This window comes from Wickerhamomyces anomalus, assembly GCF_001661255.1.
Source record: "Wickerhamomyces anomalus NRRL Y-366-8 unplaced genomic scaffold WICANscaffold_4, whole genome shotgun sequence".
Lineage (NCBI taxonomy): Eukaryota > Fungi > Ascomycota > Saccharomycetes > Phaffomycetales > Wickerhamomycetaceae > Hansenula > Hansenula anomala.
Window position 1 is genome coordinate 2,029,381 of NW_017567113.1, and position 13,482 is coordinate 2,042,862.

The following is a 13,482-nucleotide window of genomic DNA, read 5'->3' on the forward strand; positions in this document are numbered from 1 at the left end:
TTTTTTTTGGTCAGGTGGATTCGCACTACCAAAATGAGATCTCTAACTTATACAGAACATTTAATTATAATATAAACAAAAGAATAAACAAAAGAATGTCATTAGATAACCATCCATACACTACCACCCACCAAGACTGCTAATATCACAGCTGTGATAATACCACTACCAGCTCTATCCTTCCCTGTGATTGTTAAATCATCACTGTTCAAATTAGCACTTTGACCATTACCACTAGTACCTGCCGCAGCATCACCTTGAGACGTACCACCAGTTTGATTGGTATAAGGAGCTTCTCTATCATGGATTAGCAAATTCTGTATAACTTCTAAAGCTGACATTTGTTCACCAAGCCCATATTTACCATCCCAATTTCCTAAAAACCAATTCAATCCACAAGTCATACCATCGGAACCACCAGAACATGACTTTGCAGCAGCTTCTGCAGATGCTTGAATCCATGGATCAATGGTGTCAGCTGTAGAGGGCACTAGCACTGAAGTTTGACCAAGACATCTTGAAAATATAGCTTTGAATGAACGTTGATCATTGTTACAACTTCCTGCTCCTTGACATGCTCTTTCATACATGATTGAATCATTGAAAAACACTTTAGCACCTTCTAGGAATTGTTCGGTTCTTTGTAACCAAGCTGAATCTTCTGTGGCGTTATATATATATGCACTTCCACCAAGCATTAAAGCATAGTTATATGACCATTCAATAGTTGTAATATCAGTACAATTATCAGTGATCTCGGCACCATCAAAGATTTGTGCAGAGTCACCTTCAACAATATATTTGACATCAACTAACCATTGATAAGCATCTTCTGCAATATCAAAGTAAGTTGTATTACCGGTATACCTACCTAATCTTGCTGCAATATTGAATAAACAAGCAGTAGAGATGGTGTTTTTATATGAGTAACCTGAATTCCAAGTGAAAATTTGCCATCTTAAACCACCACCACAATAATCCTTATCCCATCTAGCCCACATTGTATTGAAAACAGCTTGGGCTAAAGCTATCCAACCTGGTGTACCATGTGTTGGATTTGTAAAATTTCTTTCTGCAGCTTCTAATACAGTTATCCCCCAAAAACCTTGATCATCATTACCTTCAGTTGTTGATTGATTTGAAGGTATATAATCATTTTTAGAACCTTTTTGAGCAATCAATGCATCATAAATCAATTGTTCATAAGTATCATTTTGACACAAGTACCAATAATCAATTAATCCACCAAATGCTTCACCGGATTCCCACCAATAATATGGTTGTGAAAACATACCCACTGTACCACCGTATTTGGTACCTTCATAATAGTTTAGCATACCATCAGCTACTAAAGCAGCAGCTGAACATACTGAATCTTTGTCCTTGATGTCAAGTTCAATAGCAAATGAACCGGTGAAAACCACTGCAAATACTGTAAATAATTGTGATATCCTCATGGTGTATATGGAAATCAGTTGTCTTGTAATGAATGTCTTTGTTTAATTAGTTGTAGATGTTGTGCACTTTTTCTGATGTTTTGAAGATGGGTACCTGTTTAAAAGCCAAGTAAATTCTCTATGCAAACAACGCCGGTGTTTTAAATCAAATTTGTAGGCCGGCTGTCAAGAATTCAATTGCCGGTACTTAATAAATATTGAAGAACAGGAATTAAGATAACGATCTGTGTCTTTGAAGTTAGATCAAATGAGTTGTAAAGTTTTAGATTTGAAATATTTGAAATCTATTGTCTTGGTGTGTTTTCAAAGTGTAATACAGCCCTCTTTGCAAGTTATTTTGATGGTTTTGCAGTTTATTTTTGGAACCGTTTCGCCAAAAATCAAGTCGCGAAAGCGCCAAAAAAACGTGTACAATGACGTGCACTGATTTTTTCATATCCCAATCAGGAAGTCTACGTCTGATAAAATGAATGAATTGTATATCTAGTATATCTAGTATATCTAGTATATCTAGTCTATCTAATCTAAAGTAATGTTGATAATGAAACTAACAAAGCTGATAATGTGATGAATAACAAGTTTTGTGAATTTCCAGAGGCAGCACTTTCCACAATTTGAGTACCATTCTCATAGAAATATTTGTATTCATTAAAAGGATGAGGAAACAATTTATGTTCAACAAGTTTCTTGAAATCCCATTCAATAGCATTCTCGGTTTTATAATTCCAAAAGATCCAACCTGAGTTTGAGTTTTCATAGGTGAGTAATTGAATTTCAATAAACTTACGGATATTTTCCTTATGTTGCTTAGAGAAATCTTCAACGAATGTAACGTTTTCACATGATCTCTTTTTATCTTTGAATTTGAATTGGGATTCAGCAGTACCATTAATTGCATTTGATCTAACCAATTGTGATTCATCAAAAGTGCCATCATATCTAGCCCCTGTACCAACACCATTTAACCACTTAGCACAATCAGTAATAGCACCTGACCACTCACCAACTAATGAAGGATGATACTCCTGTTCTTTAGCAACACTCTCTCCATAGTTTTTAATGTCTTGAATTCTCGCATTTTCTGATTTATCAAGTTGATCCACAGTGAAAACTTCATAATGATGATGATCTAAAACGATATCATGGAAATAGTTCTTTGGGACACCTTCTTCTAATAATTCATCATTTAGGAATGGTTTGGAAACATTGGTGTAATCATTATTGAGATGGGTATTCCAAAATCCAATTGGCTCAAAAGCTTCTTGAATCAGAAAGAAATTTCTTGAATTATGTTTAATTCTGAAATCATAATAAGAATTGTAATAGAAATCCAACATATCAGTTTCATTCAACTTTGAATGGAATGGTTCATTAACAATTTCAATACCAATAACAGTATCAGTTAAATTTTCACCACCATATTTACCAAAGATATAGTTCAAAGTTTTGTAAGATAACTCAATATTTTCTTCATCATCTTGCCATGTAACATTTCCTCTTTTACCACTATTATCAAACCCATTTTGAGAGCCTAGAACACCATGCAAGTCAATCCAAACTTTCAAATCATTCTGTTTGGCCCATTCCAAAGCCTTATCCAAATAAGGTTCTTGACCTTGAACGTATGGATCATCTTCTAATAGATAAAATGCCCAATAACCGATTGGGATTCTGACCAAATTTAAACCGTAATCTTTGATGTCTTTGAAATCACTTTCAGTAAAGTAAGTTGCCCAATGTTTGTCTAACTGTTTCTGAGCTTCATCTTTACCTAATTGTTCAGTGAATGTGTATTCATCAACAGGAATTTTCTTTTCATCATCACCAAATTGTTCAAATAATGAAGGAGTAATGTAAGGCTCCAACACAAACCAACCACCCAATGATACACCTTGAACCTTCTTGGAATCATCATAATAATCCCAGATAACATCATTTGAACCATTCAAATTTCTCTTGATGTGGAAACATGTACATAATTGAAGTGAAAGGGCAGAAAGGATCAGGATATTGAACAACATTTCTATTGTAAAGAGCCTTGGATGACAATGTGATGATGAGCTGGGTGGTGAGTTGGAATGAGGTTTAAACTAATGAGCAATGTGTTTTATCTTCTCTAACGAGTGTGTTTGTGTAACATTGGGAATCCACTAAATATAGGTATTTGTAGCAGGAATTTTTTTCTTGACATAAAACACAGATCCAAGCCAAAATTAGATCTGGATGTATCTTCTAACACAAAGAACCATTACAATTGCTCGTATTCAATTGACTATACCCTTATTCTGTGGCGATTAAAGATAGAAAACCTCGTAACCTTCTAACCATTTATCCTCGATAGTACTGATGTGTAACGAACATGTTTTTTAGGTGGAGCCTATTTTAGGCTTTTTTAAAAACAGTCACGTGATACAGATCACATGACACACCAATGCGTCTCGTACCGATGGAGTTTTTCCTTTCAGAAATAAACTCATCGTCGTGATCATCTCCAAAGTTAACAAACAGACTTACAAAACCAAATTGACAATGGTGGGCCAATTGTTCCCTGGTAATCACCCCCACGCTCAACTAAATGACTATTGATTCAAGAGAGAAATTTATCCAAAGGGTTTCCCATTGATACCCGATACCCATTCTGTTAGTACTACAACATTGAGCCTTTAACAACAAACGGCCTCAAATATGGAAAATGGCTGAAGAATGATCTGTTTTTTTAGGATGTGGAGTATAATGGTGGTATAAAAACATCATGAATCCACCCAGGGTTTCAAATTATCCACGTCGCTTGTTACACTCAACAATCAATCATCATGTCACGTCTTGATAATAAAATTGTTTTAATTACGGGAGCAGCTTCTGGTAACGGTGAAGCTACAACAAGAGAATACTTGAAAAAAACTGAAGGAAAGATCAAATTCATTTTGATTGATATAAATGAAACAAGATTAAATGAATTGAAAAAAGAATATTTATCCAAATATTCATCATTAAATGATGATGATGTCTATGTTAGTTTTGGTGATTTATCAAAATCTGAGAAAATTCATGAATTTTTCAATAAGATTCCAAAAGATTTGATTGATAACTTAGATATTTTGATCAATAATGCTGGTTTAGCAAGAGGATTGGAAAAAGTTGGTGAAATTAATCAAAAAGATATTGATCTAATGTATAGTACAAATATTGTTGGTTTGATTACCTTGACTCAATTAGTTGTTCCAATTTTCAAGAAAAATAATAAAGGTGATATTATTCAATTAGGCTCTTTAGCTGCTGAAGATCCTTATCCAGGTGGTTCTGCATATTGTTCTACAAAAGCTGCTGTTGCTGCTTTTACAGCTAGTTTAAGAAAAGAATTGATTAGCTACAAGATTAGAGTTGTCTTGATTGAACCAGGTATTATTAAAACAAATTTCTCAAAAACAAGATTTGATGGTGATGAATCAAAGGTTAATAATGTTTATAAAGATTATGAACCTCTATGTGCTGAAGATATTGCGGATTTAATTATTTATATCACGTCAAGAAGAGAAAACTGTGCAATTAGTGAAGTTATTATCTTACCAACCCATCAAGCTACAATGAGCGATAAGGCTTACAGATGATTTATATATTTTGAAATGATGACGAATGCTATGTAATTGATACTTTTGACGTAGTTGAGTTATTTCACGTTTACGTCTCGAAAAAAATTGAAAATCTGGGGTAAATCGAGAAAACCTTTCTATAAGAAGGCAATATGATCCAACCTGAACTTCACTTCTATACATCCTTACATCCCATAGTTGAGAAATGTTCCAATCGTTGAATAGTAAAGTTGTGCTTATTACTGGTGCTTCCAGTGGAATTGGAGAAGCTACAGCAAGGCTCTTTGCAGAAGTCACCAAGGGTCAAATTACTTTAGTTCTTTTAGCCAGAAGAAAAGAGAAGCTCAAAGAGGTTTGTGACGCTATTCAACAAGATTATCCAACTGCAAAAGCACTATTTTTTTCAGTTGATCTCTCAAAGATTGATGATATTGTATCATTCACTTCCAATAACCATGAATTGATTGATAAAGTTGACATTTTGGTTAACAATGCAGGATTTGCCCATGGTCTAAACAACATTGGTGATATACCTCACACAGATGTTGCTAATATGATTAACACAAATCTAACAGGATTGATCACAATGACCCAAATTGTTGTGAAATCCTTCAAGAAAAGAAACAGTGGTGATGTTGTTAACATTGGATCCATAAGTGGTAGAGACCCTTATATTGGTGGTTCAATTTATTGTCTAACAAAGACAGCAATCTCATCATTTTCCGATGTCTTGAGGAAAGAGTATAAGGACACTGATATTAGAGTCATTGAAATTCTACCAGGTCTTGTGAAAACTGAATTTGCTTCGGTTAGACATGATGGTGATGATTCCAAAGCTGATAAAGTGTATGAAATCTATGAGCCTTTGAGTGCCAAAGATATAGCTGAAGGAATCATTTGGAGCACTTCTCGGCCACCAAACGTACAAATTGCTGACATGATGATTCTACCTACTCATCAAGCTTCAATGAGAGATCCAGACATGTTGAGATAATAAATAGTGTCTTTTAATGGGTATATTGATTATGTAATTTTGTTGTTCGATTGTGTAAATTTTTTTTTTTATTTTTTGCAAGTGGATCAATTTTGACCCACAAAATTTCTAATACATTGAACTAATTCTACTTCAAGAAAAGCCTCGCTGAGGAGTTTGGTTTGTGTTTTCAGAATGTCTGATAATGAGTCCCAGAGGACTAAGAAGCAGTTCAAATCCCAATCGGTTAATAACTTGTTCAGGCAGCAGGTCACCAATTCAAGTTCATCAGATGGGAATAACCACGAACATCCTTTATTGATAAAGAAGAAATCTACAGGTTCTGCTACGAAATTGAAGTTGGTATCGAAGAAATCAAATACTGTGAATCGAACGAAGTTGGAGAAGAAAAAAGCTGTATCCAAAGAGACATCACCGCCTGTTTGGAGTAAATCTCAATCCCCAGAAGTTAAGGAAACAAATCAAGATAATGAAATGAATAAGGAAAATGAACCAGAAGTTGAGCAAAAAGAAGAAAAACCAGTTGAACAGACAATAAAATCACAAACTCCCGAAGCTACTGTTGTCCAGGAACCTGTTGATAATTTTAACTGGGCAGATGAGGATGAAGATAACATATGGCTTGATTTACAAAACCAAATACACAATGAGACAAAACCACCAACGAGAAATGAACAAACGTTATGGTCATCCCCTAGCTCAAAAATTTCAAGTTTCAGGAAAAGTACAACTCCCACTATTTCTTCGTTGAATCAATCGCCATTGGTAAGCTCTAGTAACGATATTTTCAATGAGCCTAATGATTTATTTACTTTACAATCAAGACAAGTTTCCAATGATTCAAGATACAATTCACATCCACCAACTCCAAACTATGTTGATGAAAACTTATGGAATCAAAATTATAACCTTTGGAATTCTGATGATCGTCAATTATCCACCAAAAGTGATTCTACGTTGTTATGGTCACCATTTAATAATAAAAGAAAAGATCTTGACGATCCATTAAAGTCACTTGGTTTGGATTCACAAGCTAGGCAAACAACCTCCAGGTTTTTCCCATCACCTCAAATTGAACAAGAAAATGCATTTGGAGTTCAAACTAAAAATATTCCAACTTTGGCAAGAAGAACGCCCGAGAAGAAACCAAGTATATCAAGGTCAAAAAGCATTGATGATAGCATAAATGATATAATCAAATTAATAAGTCCAGAGAAAAAATATTCTGATCATTTGGAAACATCAACCTTACAAACAGAACAGGAGTTATTTCCTGAACATTTCAATGTAAATAATAACACAGCAATTCCTGTTTCATTTCCAGGGTCATATACAACACAGCAAGAAGTACATCAACAACAACCAAGACCACAACCACAAGAACAATACTATCCTGAAGGGTTTGCATCAACATTCTATAAAAGAGGAATCAACAATTTCATGTTTGTAAGAGAATTACAACCTAAACTGATCACTTCTAAATCCAAAGATACAGTTGAGGTGAGAATATCACTGCCTTCTATCAATACCAATATACAATCTGAGGAAGACATTTTTTTCAAGATGAGATGCTATATCATTAATGTTGGTTTACGAGAACTGAATGGGAAGAACAGTGGTTATAAATTGTCACAAAAGAGTAATAACATTAACGCCAATAATGGCAATTATGGAAGACCTAGATATGGCAATGCCACATTCACTAGAAAACAAGGATACACAAGAAGGTGAACTTAACGATTCAAATTTCAAGGGGACAAGAAAATAATATACAAAACAGCCAAAAAGAATTTTGAAGAGTTGATTAATTTTAGATGAAGATTATTTAATTTGTAAAACCAATTCGCGAAACAATTATGTAAGGAAAAACGAAAATCCGACAAAGAAAAAAATACGGCTGTAGCTTTTAATCAAGAAATGCAGTATCACTCTGGAGAAACTACAACCCATTTGATTAAAAGATGCTAATATGATAAAGGACGAGATAGATGTTTATGACCTGTTCGAGGACCTTATGGCTACGTATGGTGGCTTTGATGTTTATGAGTTGACAGCAGGGACTCTTGACGTATCAGATGGAAGCTTGTTTAACTTATCATATCCTGCTTATTTCCTTGCAAATGTCACATCAAACGTTTTCAATAGCAGTGAATTTCAGAAGGATATACTCAATATTTCAAATGAGCTATACCCTATGTTTTATAATAAGGAGTCATTTATGGGTGGAGTTGTGACAATCTCTTTTGTTTTAAGTGGGATAGTAACAGCAAGTTGGATGTTATTTTTATTGTTGTTTCTAGCTTCCAATACTATTCCAAATTCATTGATTTTAACAAATCTATTTTATTCAGTTGGACATAGCGTTATGCTAACAAAGCTAACTTCTATTTTGAAATGTCAATATAAACACAACTATTCAGATATGGATGAAATTAAAAAACTTTTGAGTTTTGGAACAAGTTTCTTAATAGTTCGTTCTATCACAAACTTATTGATTTGGATTTCATGGGTTGACATAATGATCCAAATATCAAAATATTCATATAAAAGAAGAATCATAATATGGGGGATTGGTTTAAGTGTTTGTAATTTTGTTGTGAGGTTAATTTATGGTATAATGTACACAAGGTACGATCATCACACATCAAAATTTAAAGGAGTGAAAGCTTTACATTTTTTCTTAGATTATCTTATGTTGCTTATCTTCACTTTTCAAGTTGCAAGATATACGTTCCAGAAGAGAAAATTTGCATATCATAGAAAAGCGTTTGCATTGGCTATTTTCTGTTGGATAACATTAATAGTTCCTTTTATATTTGCCACAATAGATCTATGCTCAGAGACCTTGAGAACTTGGTCAACTTATATTTTTTCATTTTCAGTGTTTTGTGTTATTGTTGTGATATGGGAATGGGTTCATACTATTAGGAGTTTGGAATTAAGATATGAGAGAAAAGCAGTATTAGGGAGAAGAATCTCAAATGATAGTTTCTTGGAAGACCCAATGAATCCAAACTTGGATCCTAAACATCGTCATAACAATGGCTACATCTTGAAGAGTATCAATGTTCTAAGCATACTTTCATCTTTTAAAATTTGTGGAGAATTGAAGAACAAGTTAACCTTACCAAGTTCAACAGCCAGAAGGAACACTGATCAGCATGAAGACGTGTCATTCTTCGAGATGGTGGATGATCTTTCAAGACAGAGCTCCTACCAAGGGTCAGCCATGTCGTATGAGAATGATAACCATCCTGAATTCAATGTTGACCATCGGTACCTGAGGAATACTCCTTCAACATTTGCTGGAAGTCGAGTAACTCCAATCAGCAACCACCTCAACTCGGAACAACAAACTTCAAGAACAAATACACCTAGACATGATAGCAATGATAATAGTTAATGACTTTAATAGTAATGATTAATGATAGTTTCTGAATAATCATCACTTTTCTATGGTGTCTTTTTCTTTGTAGGCAAAATCGCTTCGACTAAGAGTGGCTCTCGCAATTTCTGGCACATTCTAGAAAAAAGGTGACTTTAGAAATTAGTGTAGTATAAAAGAAGCTCAAATCTGCTGTCAAGGCCGACACTTCAACTAGCTCATCAATTAAACGAGTTATAACATTCAATGCTGAACAGAATAAGATTACAACCTAGTTTGAGAACCGCAGTGAAGTTGGAAGGTGCTGTTGGTCGCCAATCAACAAGAGCTCTTTCAACTTTCATCATCAACAATCAAAATCAATTTTCTAAAAGACAACATAATTACGCTTCAAAACCAAATGTATCCTTGATTCAGCCTGTTAGATTCATGAGCAATGGCCAGAATGGTGGACCTTTCAGAATGAATATGAACCAAGGTCAACAAGAACCTGAAAAACCAGCTTTAGAACAATATGGTACAAATCTAACCAAATTGGCTGAGCAAGGTAAATTGGATCCTGTTATTGGTAGGGATCAAGAGATTCGTAGAGCAATTCAAATTTTATCAAGAAGAACAAAGAATAATCCAGTTTTGATCGGTCGTGCTGGTGTTGGTAAAACAAGTTTGATTGATGGATTAGCACAGAGAATTGTTAAAGGTGAAGTTCCTGAAAGTTTAAAGAATAAACAGCTAGTCGCTCTAGATTTAGGTGCTCTAATTGCAGGTGCTAAATTTAGGGGTGAGTTTGAAGAGAGATTAAAGTCCGTTTTAGAAGAGATTGACAAGGCTAATGGGGACATTATCGTTTTCATTGATGAAGTTCATATGTTGTTAGGATTGGGTAAAACAGATGGTTCAATGGATGCTTCTAATATCCTAAAGCCAAAGCTTGCTAGAGGTTTGCGTTGTATATCTGCAACTACTTTGGATGAATATAAAATCATTGAAAAAGATCCTGCTTTATCAAGAAGATTCCAACCAATTCAATTGAATGAGCCTAGTGTTGAAGATACTATTAGTATTCTAAGAGGTTTGAAAGAACGTTACGAGGTCCATCATGGTGTTCGTATCAATGATTCATCGTTGGTCTCCGCTGCTGTGTTGAGTAATCGTTACATCACTGACAGATTCCTTCCTGATAAAGCTATAGATTTGGTTGATGAAGCTTGTGCTGTTTTAAGATTACAACATGAATCAAAACCTGACTCCATTCAAATCTTGGATAGAAGTATAATGACTATTCAAATTGAGCTGGAATCTTTGAAGAAAGAGACTGATCCACTTTCAGTTGAAAGACGGGAAAAATTAGAAGAAGATTTGAAACTGAAACAAGATGAATTATCAAGATTGACCGAGGTTTGGGAAAGAGAAAAGGCTGAAATTGATGCTATAAAGAATGCTAAAAAGGACTTGGAACAAGCTAAAGTTGATTTAGAAATTGCTCAAAGAGAAGGTAATTATGGGAAAGCTTCAGAATTAAGATACTCAAGAATCCCAGATTTACAAAAAAAAGTTGAATTAAGTGAACAAGAAGAAAATAAACCAGACTCACTATTACATGAATCAGTCACTTCTGAAGATATCTCAAAAGTTATTTCCAAGATGACTGGTATTCCAATTGATACTGTTGTTAAAGGTGACAAAGATCGTTTGTTATATATGGAGGATTCATTAAAGAGAAAAGTTGTTGGTCAAGATGAAGCAATACATGCCATTTCAGATGCAGTGAGATTACAAAGAGCAGGTTTAACAAGTGATAAAAGACCAATTGCAAGCTTTATGTTTTTAGGTCCAACAGGTACAGGTAAAACTGAATTGACCAAATCCTTAGCTGAGTTTTTGTTTGATGACTCTAGTAATGTCATTAGATTTGATATGTCTGAATTTCAAGAAAAGCATACTGTTTCAAGATTGATTGGTGCGCCACCTGGTTACGTCATGAGTGAATCAGGGGGTCAATTAACGGAGGCTGTTAGAAGAAAGCCATATTCTGTTGTTTTGTTTGATGAATTTGAAAAAGCACATCCAGACGTTTGTAAAGTGTTACTACAAGTGCTAGATGAAGGTAAATTAACTGATTCCCAAGGTACACAAGTTGATTTCAGAAATACAATCATTGTTATGACTTCTAATATTGGCCAAGATATCTTATTGCATGATGAAGAAATCAAAAATGATACTGGTAAAGTGTCACAATCTACTAAGAATAAAGTCATTGAAGCAATGAAGCACAATTATCCACCAGAGTTTATCAATCGTATTGATGATGTCTTGGTCTTCAATAGACTTTCAAAGGAAGTTTTGCGTAACATTGTTGATATCAGATTAAATGAAGTTCAAGAAAGATTAGTTGATAAGAGGATTGTTTTGGATTTAAGTAATGAAGCTAAAGATTGGTTGACTGAACATGGCTATGATAACTTATACGGTGCTAGACCTTTGAACAGACTGATTCAAAAACGTCTATTAAATCCAATGGCTATGTATTTGTTAAAAGGGCAAATTGGAAATAATGAAACTGTCAAGGTCGTTGTTAAAGATGGTGATATAGTTGTGGAGCCAAATCATAACGAAGGAGAAGTTGTTGAAGAAAAGGAGTGAAGATCAGCGAGTTGAAGCCTGTATATACTTAATATTATGATATGATGACATTAATTAAGTCGTAGAGAAAATAAATAAATTTTATAAATAATAAATAATAAATAAATATCCAAATTATCATGCAATTGAATTTTTAATTTCTGAGTTCCCATCTCTTTTGGCTTCAATCAATTTTTCAGTCCACTTTGTATCAGCCTTGATAGTTTTAGGGTTGAGCTTTTGTAACCTTTGTTTCCATAAAAGTTCAGCAGGGTCTTGATCAGGTTCAACCCATTCAAAATTATCACCTCCGGAAAGCCAGTATTCTTGAAGTAAAATTTGACTTTCAGGCTCAATTAATTCAAGATTTTTCCCAGATATTTTTTCAACAAATTCTGCACTAGCAAAATTATCAACACCATTTACTATGGCATCTACTTCTGCAGTACGGGAAAGCATTTCAAGTTCATCAGAGTGAAGTACTCTATACGTTTGAGGAATACCTTGCACAAATTGAAGATTGTCACTTTTACCAGCGATTTTCCCACTAAATGCCATTGTTGCGAAGAATGTCATATTCAAAACATATGTGGCAAACATAGCATACATCCCCATCATTGGTTCCACCCCAACTGATCTTAGCCCAAAATCTACAACACCAATTGATCCCACAAACCCTCCAAAATATTTGAAAAGATCCTTTCCGTGGTCAAACTTTTTCTTTGAAATATATTTATCAGATCCAGTGGTGAGATCAACAATTTTTATTGCACCATCAACATCACCATCCCATAAGCATTTACGCAATGGAATCATTGCAGTTTCTTTTGATATAACAGAGCTTGGATTCTTCACATTATACGATTTAATAAGACTTAATGTGTTCTCGATTGGTAATTTCATCAACAAAAGCTTTTTCAACCCTTTTTCATCAACTCTAAAGTTTGGAGCTTCAACTATTTCATTGAATAGGCCGTCCACTGACGGAGCATCAATCTTCTTGCAATGTGACCTAAACTTTATAATATCATGAATTGATTCAATCAGCGTTGCTTCTTTTATTGTCACACCCTTCTTTGGGGTAAACCTTTGCTTAAACATTGTTTCGAACTCTTTGAAATCATGATGCCTTTTCAAAGCTGAAAAGCTCGAAAAGTGCCTGGTAAACCTCAATATATTACCAACCATTTTCAAACATTCAAGTGTTAGCCTTAATCTTGAATCTACAAAGTGGACAAGTGAAAGTATGGATGTTTTTTTTTTGAACTGTATTTTTCCGATAAAACACCGAATCCAAAAACAACCTAAAAATGCAATTTCCCAGCCTATATTGGGCCAAAACTGCACAAAAACTGAGCAGCTAAGTCATTGAAGGGCCTACTTCTAAAGAATATGTAAATTAGAGCAAAAAAAATCGCCCGAAGCGTTTCAAAA

General features: G+C 34.3%; 8 protein-coding genes across 8 annotated transcripts; 5 read left to right on the forward strand and 3 right to left on the reverse strand.

Moving 5' to 3' along the window:
• Positions 1–101: 101 nt before the first annotated feature.
• On the reverse strand, positions 102–1,457 carry DFG5 (putative mannan endo-1,6-alpha-mannosidase; the record flags this gene model as incomplete). Its single annotated transcript, XM_019181959.1, has 1 exon — positions 102–1,457. One exon carries the CDS (start codon positions 1,455–1,457, stop codon positions 102–104), a length of 1,356 nt encoding a protein of 451 aa, XP_019038681.1.
• Positions 1,458–1,981: 524 nt separating this feature from the next.
• WICANDRAFT_79982 (glycoside hydrolase family 5 protein) lies at positions 1,982–3,478 on the reverse strand (the record flags this gene model as incomplete). Its single annotated transcript, XM_019184982.1, has 1 exon — positions 1,982–3,478. The coding sequence occupies one exon, from the start codon at positions 3,476–3,478 to the stop codon at positions 1,982–1,984; it is 1,497 nt and encodes a 498-aa protein (XP_019038682.1).
• A 792-nt stretch (positions 3,479–4,270) lies between these two features.
• Positions 4,271–5,065, forward strand: WICANDRAFT_79983 (uncharacterized protein; the record flags this gene model as incomplete). Its single annotated transcript, XM_019184983.1, has 1 exon — positions 4,271–5,065. One exon carries the CDS (start codon positions 4,271–4,273, stop codon positions 5,063–5,065), a length of 795 nt encoding a protein of 264 aa, XP_019038683.1.
• Positions 5,066–5,252: 187 nt separating this feature from the next.
• Positions 5,253–6,041, forward strand: WICANDRAFT_33351 (uncharacterized protein; the record flags this gene model as incomplete). The annotated part of the gene is made up of 1 exon (XM_019182062.1): positions 5,253–6,041. The coding sequence occupies one exon, from the start codon at positions 5,253–5,255 to the stop codon at positions 6,039–6,041; it is 789 nt and encodes a 262-aa protein (XP_019038684.1).
• A 174-nt stretch (positions 6,042–6,215) lies between these two features.
• On the forward strand, positions 6,216–7,772 carry WICANDRAFT_63969 (uncharacterized protein; the record flags this gene model as incomplete). Its single annotated transcript, XM_019183646.1, has 1 exon — positions 6,216–7,772. The coding sequence occupies one exon, from the start codon at positions 6,216–6,218 to the stop codon at positions 7,770–7,772; it is 1,557 nt and encodes a 518-aa protein (XP_019038685.1).
• Positions 7,773–8,055: 283 nt separating this feature from the next.
• DFG16 (Dfg16p) lies at positions 8,056–9,444 on the forward strand (the record flags this gene model as incomplete). The annotated part of the gene is made up of 1 exon (XM_019183647.1): positions 8,056–9,444. One exon carries the CDS (start codon positions 8,056–8,058, stop codon positions 9,442–9,444), a length of 1,389 nt encoding a protein of 462 aa, XP_019038686.1.
• Positions 9,445–9,888: 444 nt separating this feature from the next.
• HSP78 (chaperone ATPase HSP78) lies at positions 9,889–12,069 on the forward strand (the record flags this gene model as incomplete). Its single annotated transcript, XM_019182053.1, has 1 exon — positions 9,889–12,069. One exon carries the CDS (start codon positions 9,889–9,891, stop codon positions 12,067–12,069), a length of 2,181 nt encoding a protein of 726 aa, XP_019038687.1.
• WICANDRAFT_94873 (uncharacterized protein) lies at positions 12,063–13,469 on the reverse strand. Its single transcript, XM_019186469.1, has one exon. It carries the CDS (start codon positions 13,234–13,236, stop codon positions 12,187–12,189), a length of 1,050 nt encoding a protein of 349 aa, XP_019038688.1. The 5' UTR covers positions 13,237–13,469; the 3' UTR covers positions 12,063–12,186.
• Between the last annotated feature and the right edge of the window lie 13 nt (positions 13,470–13,482).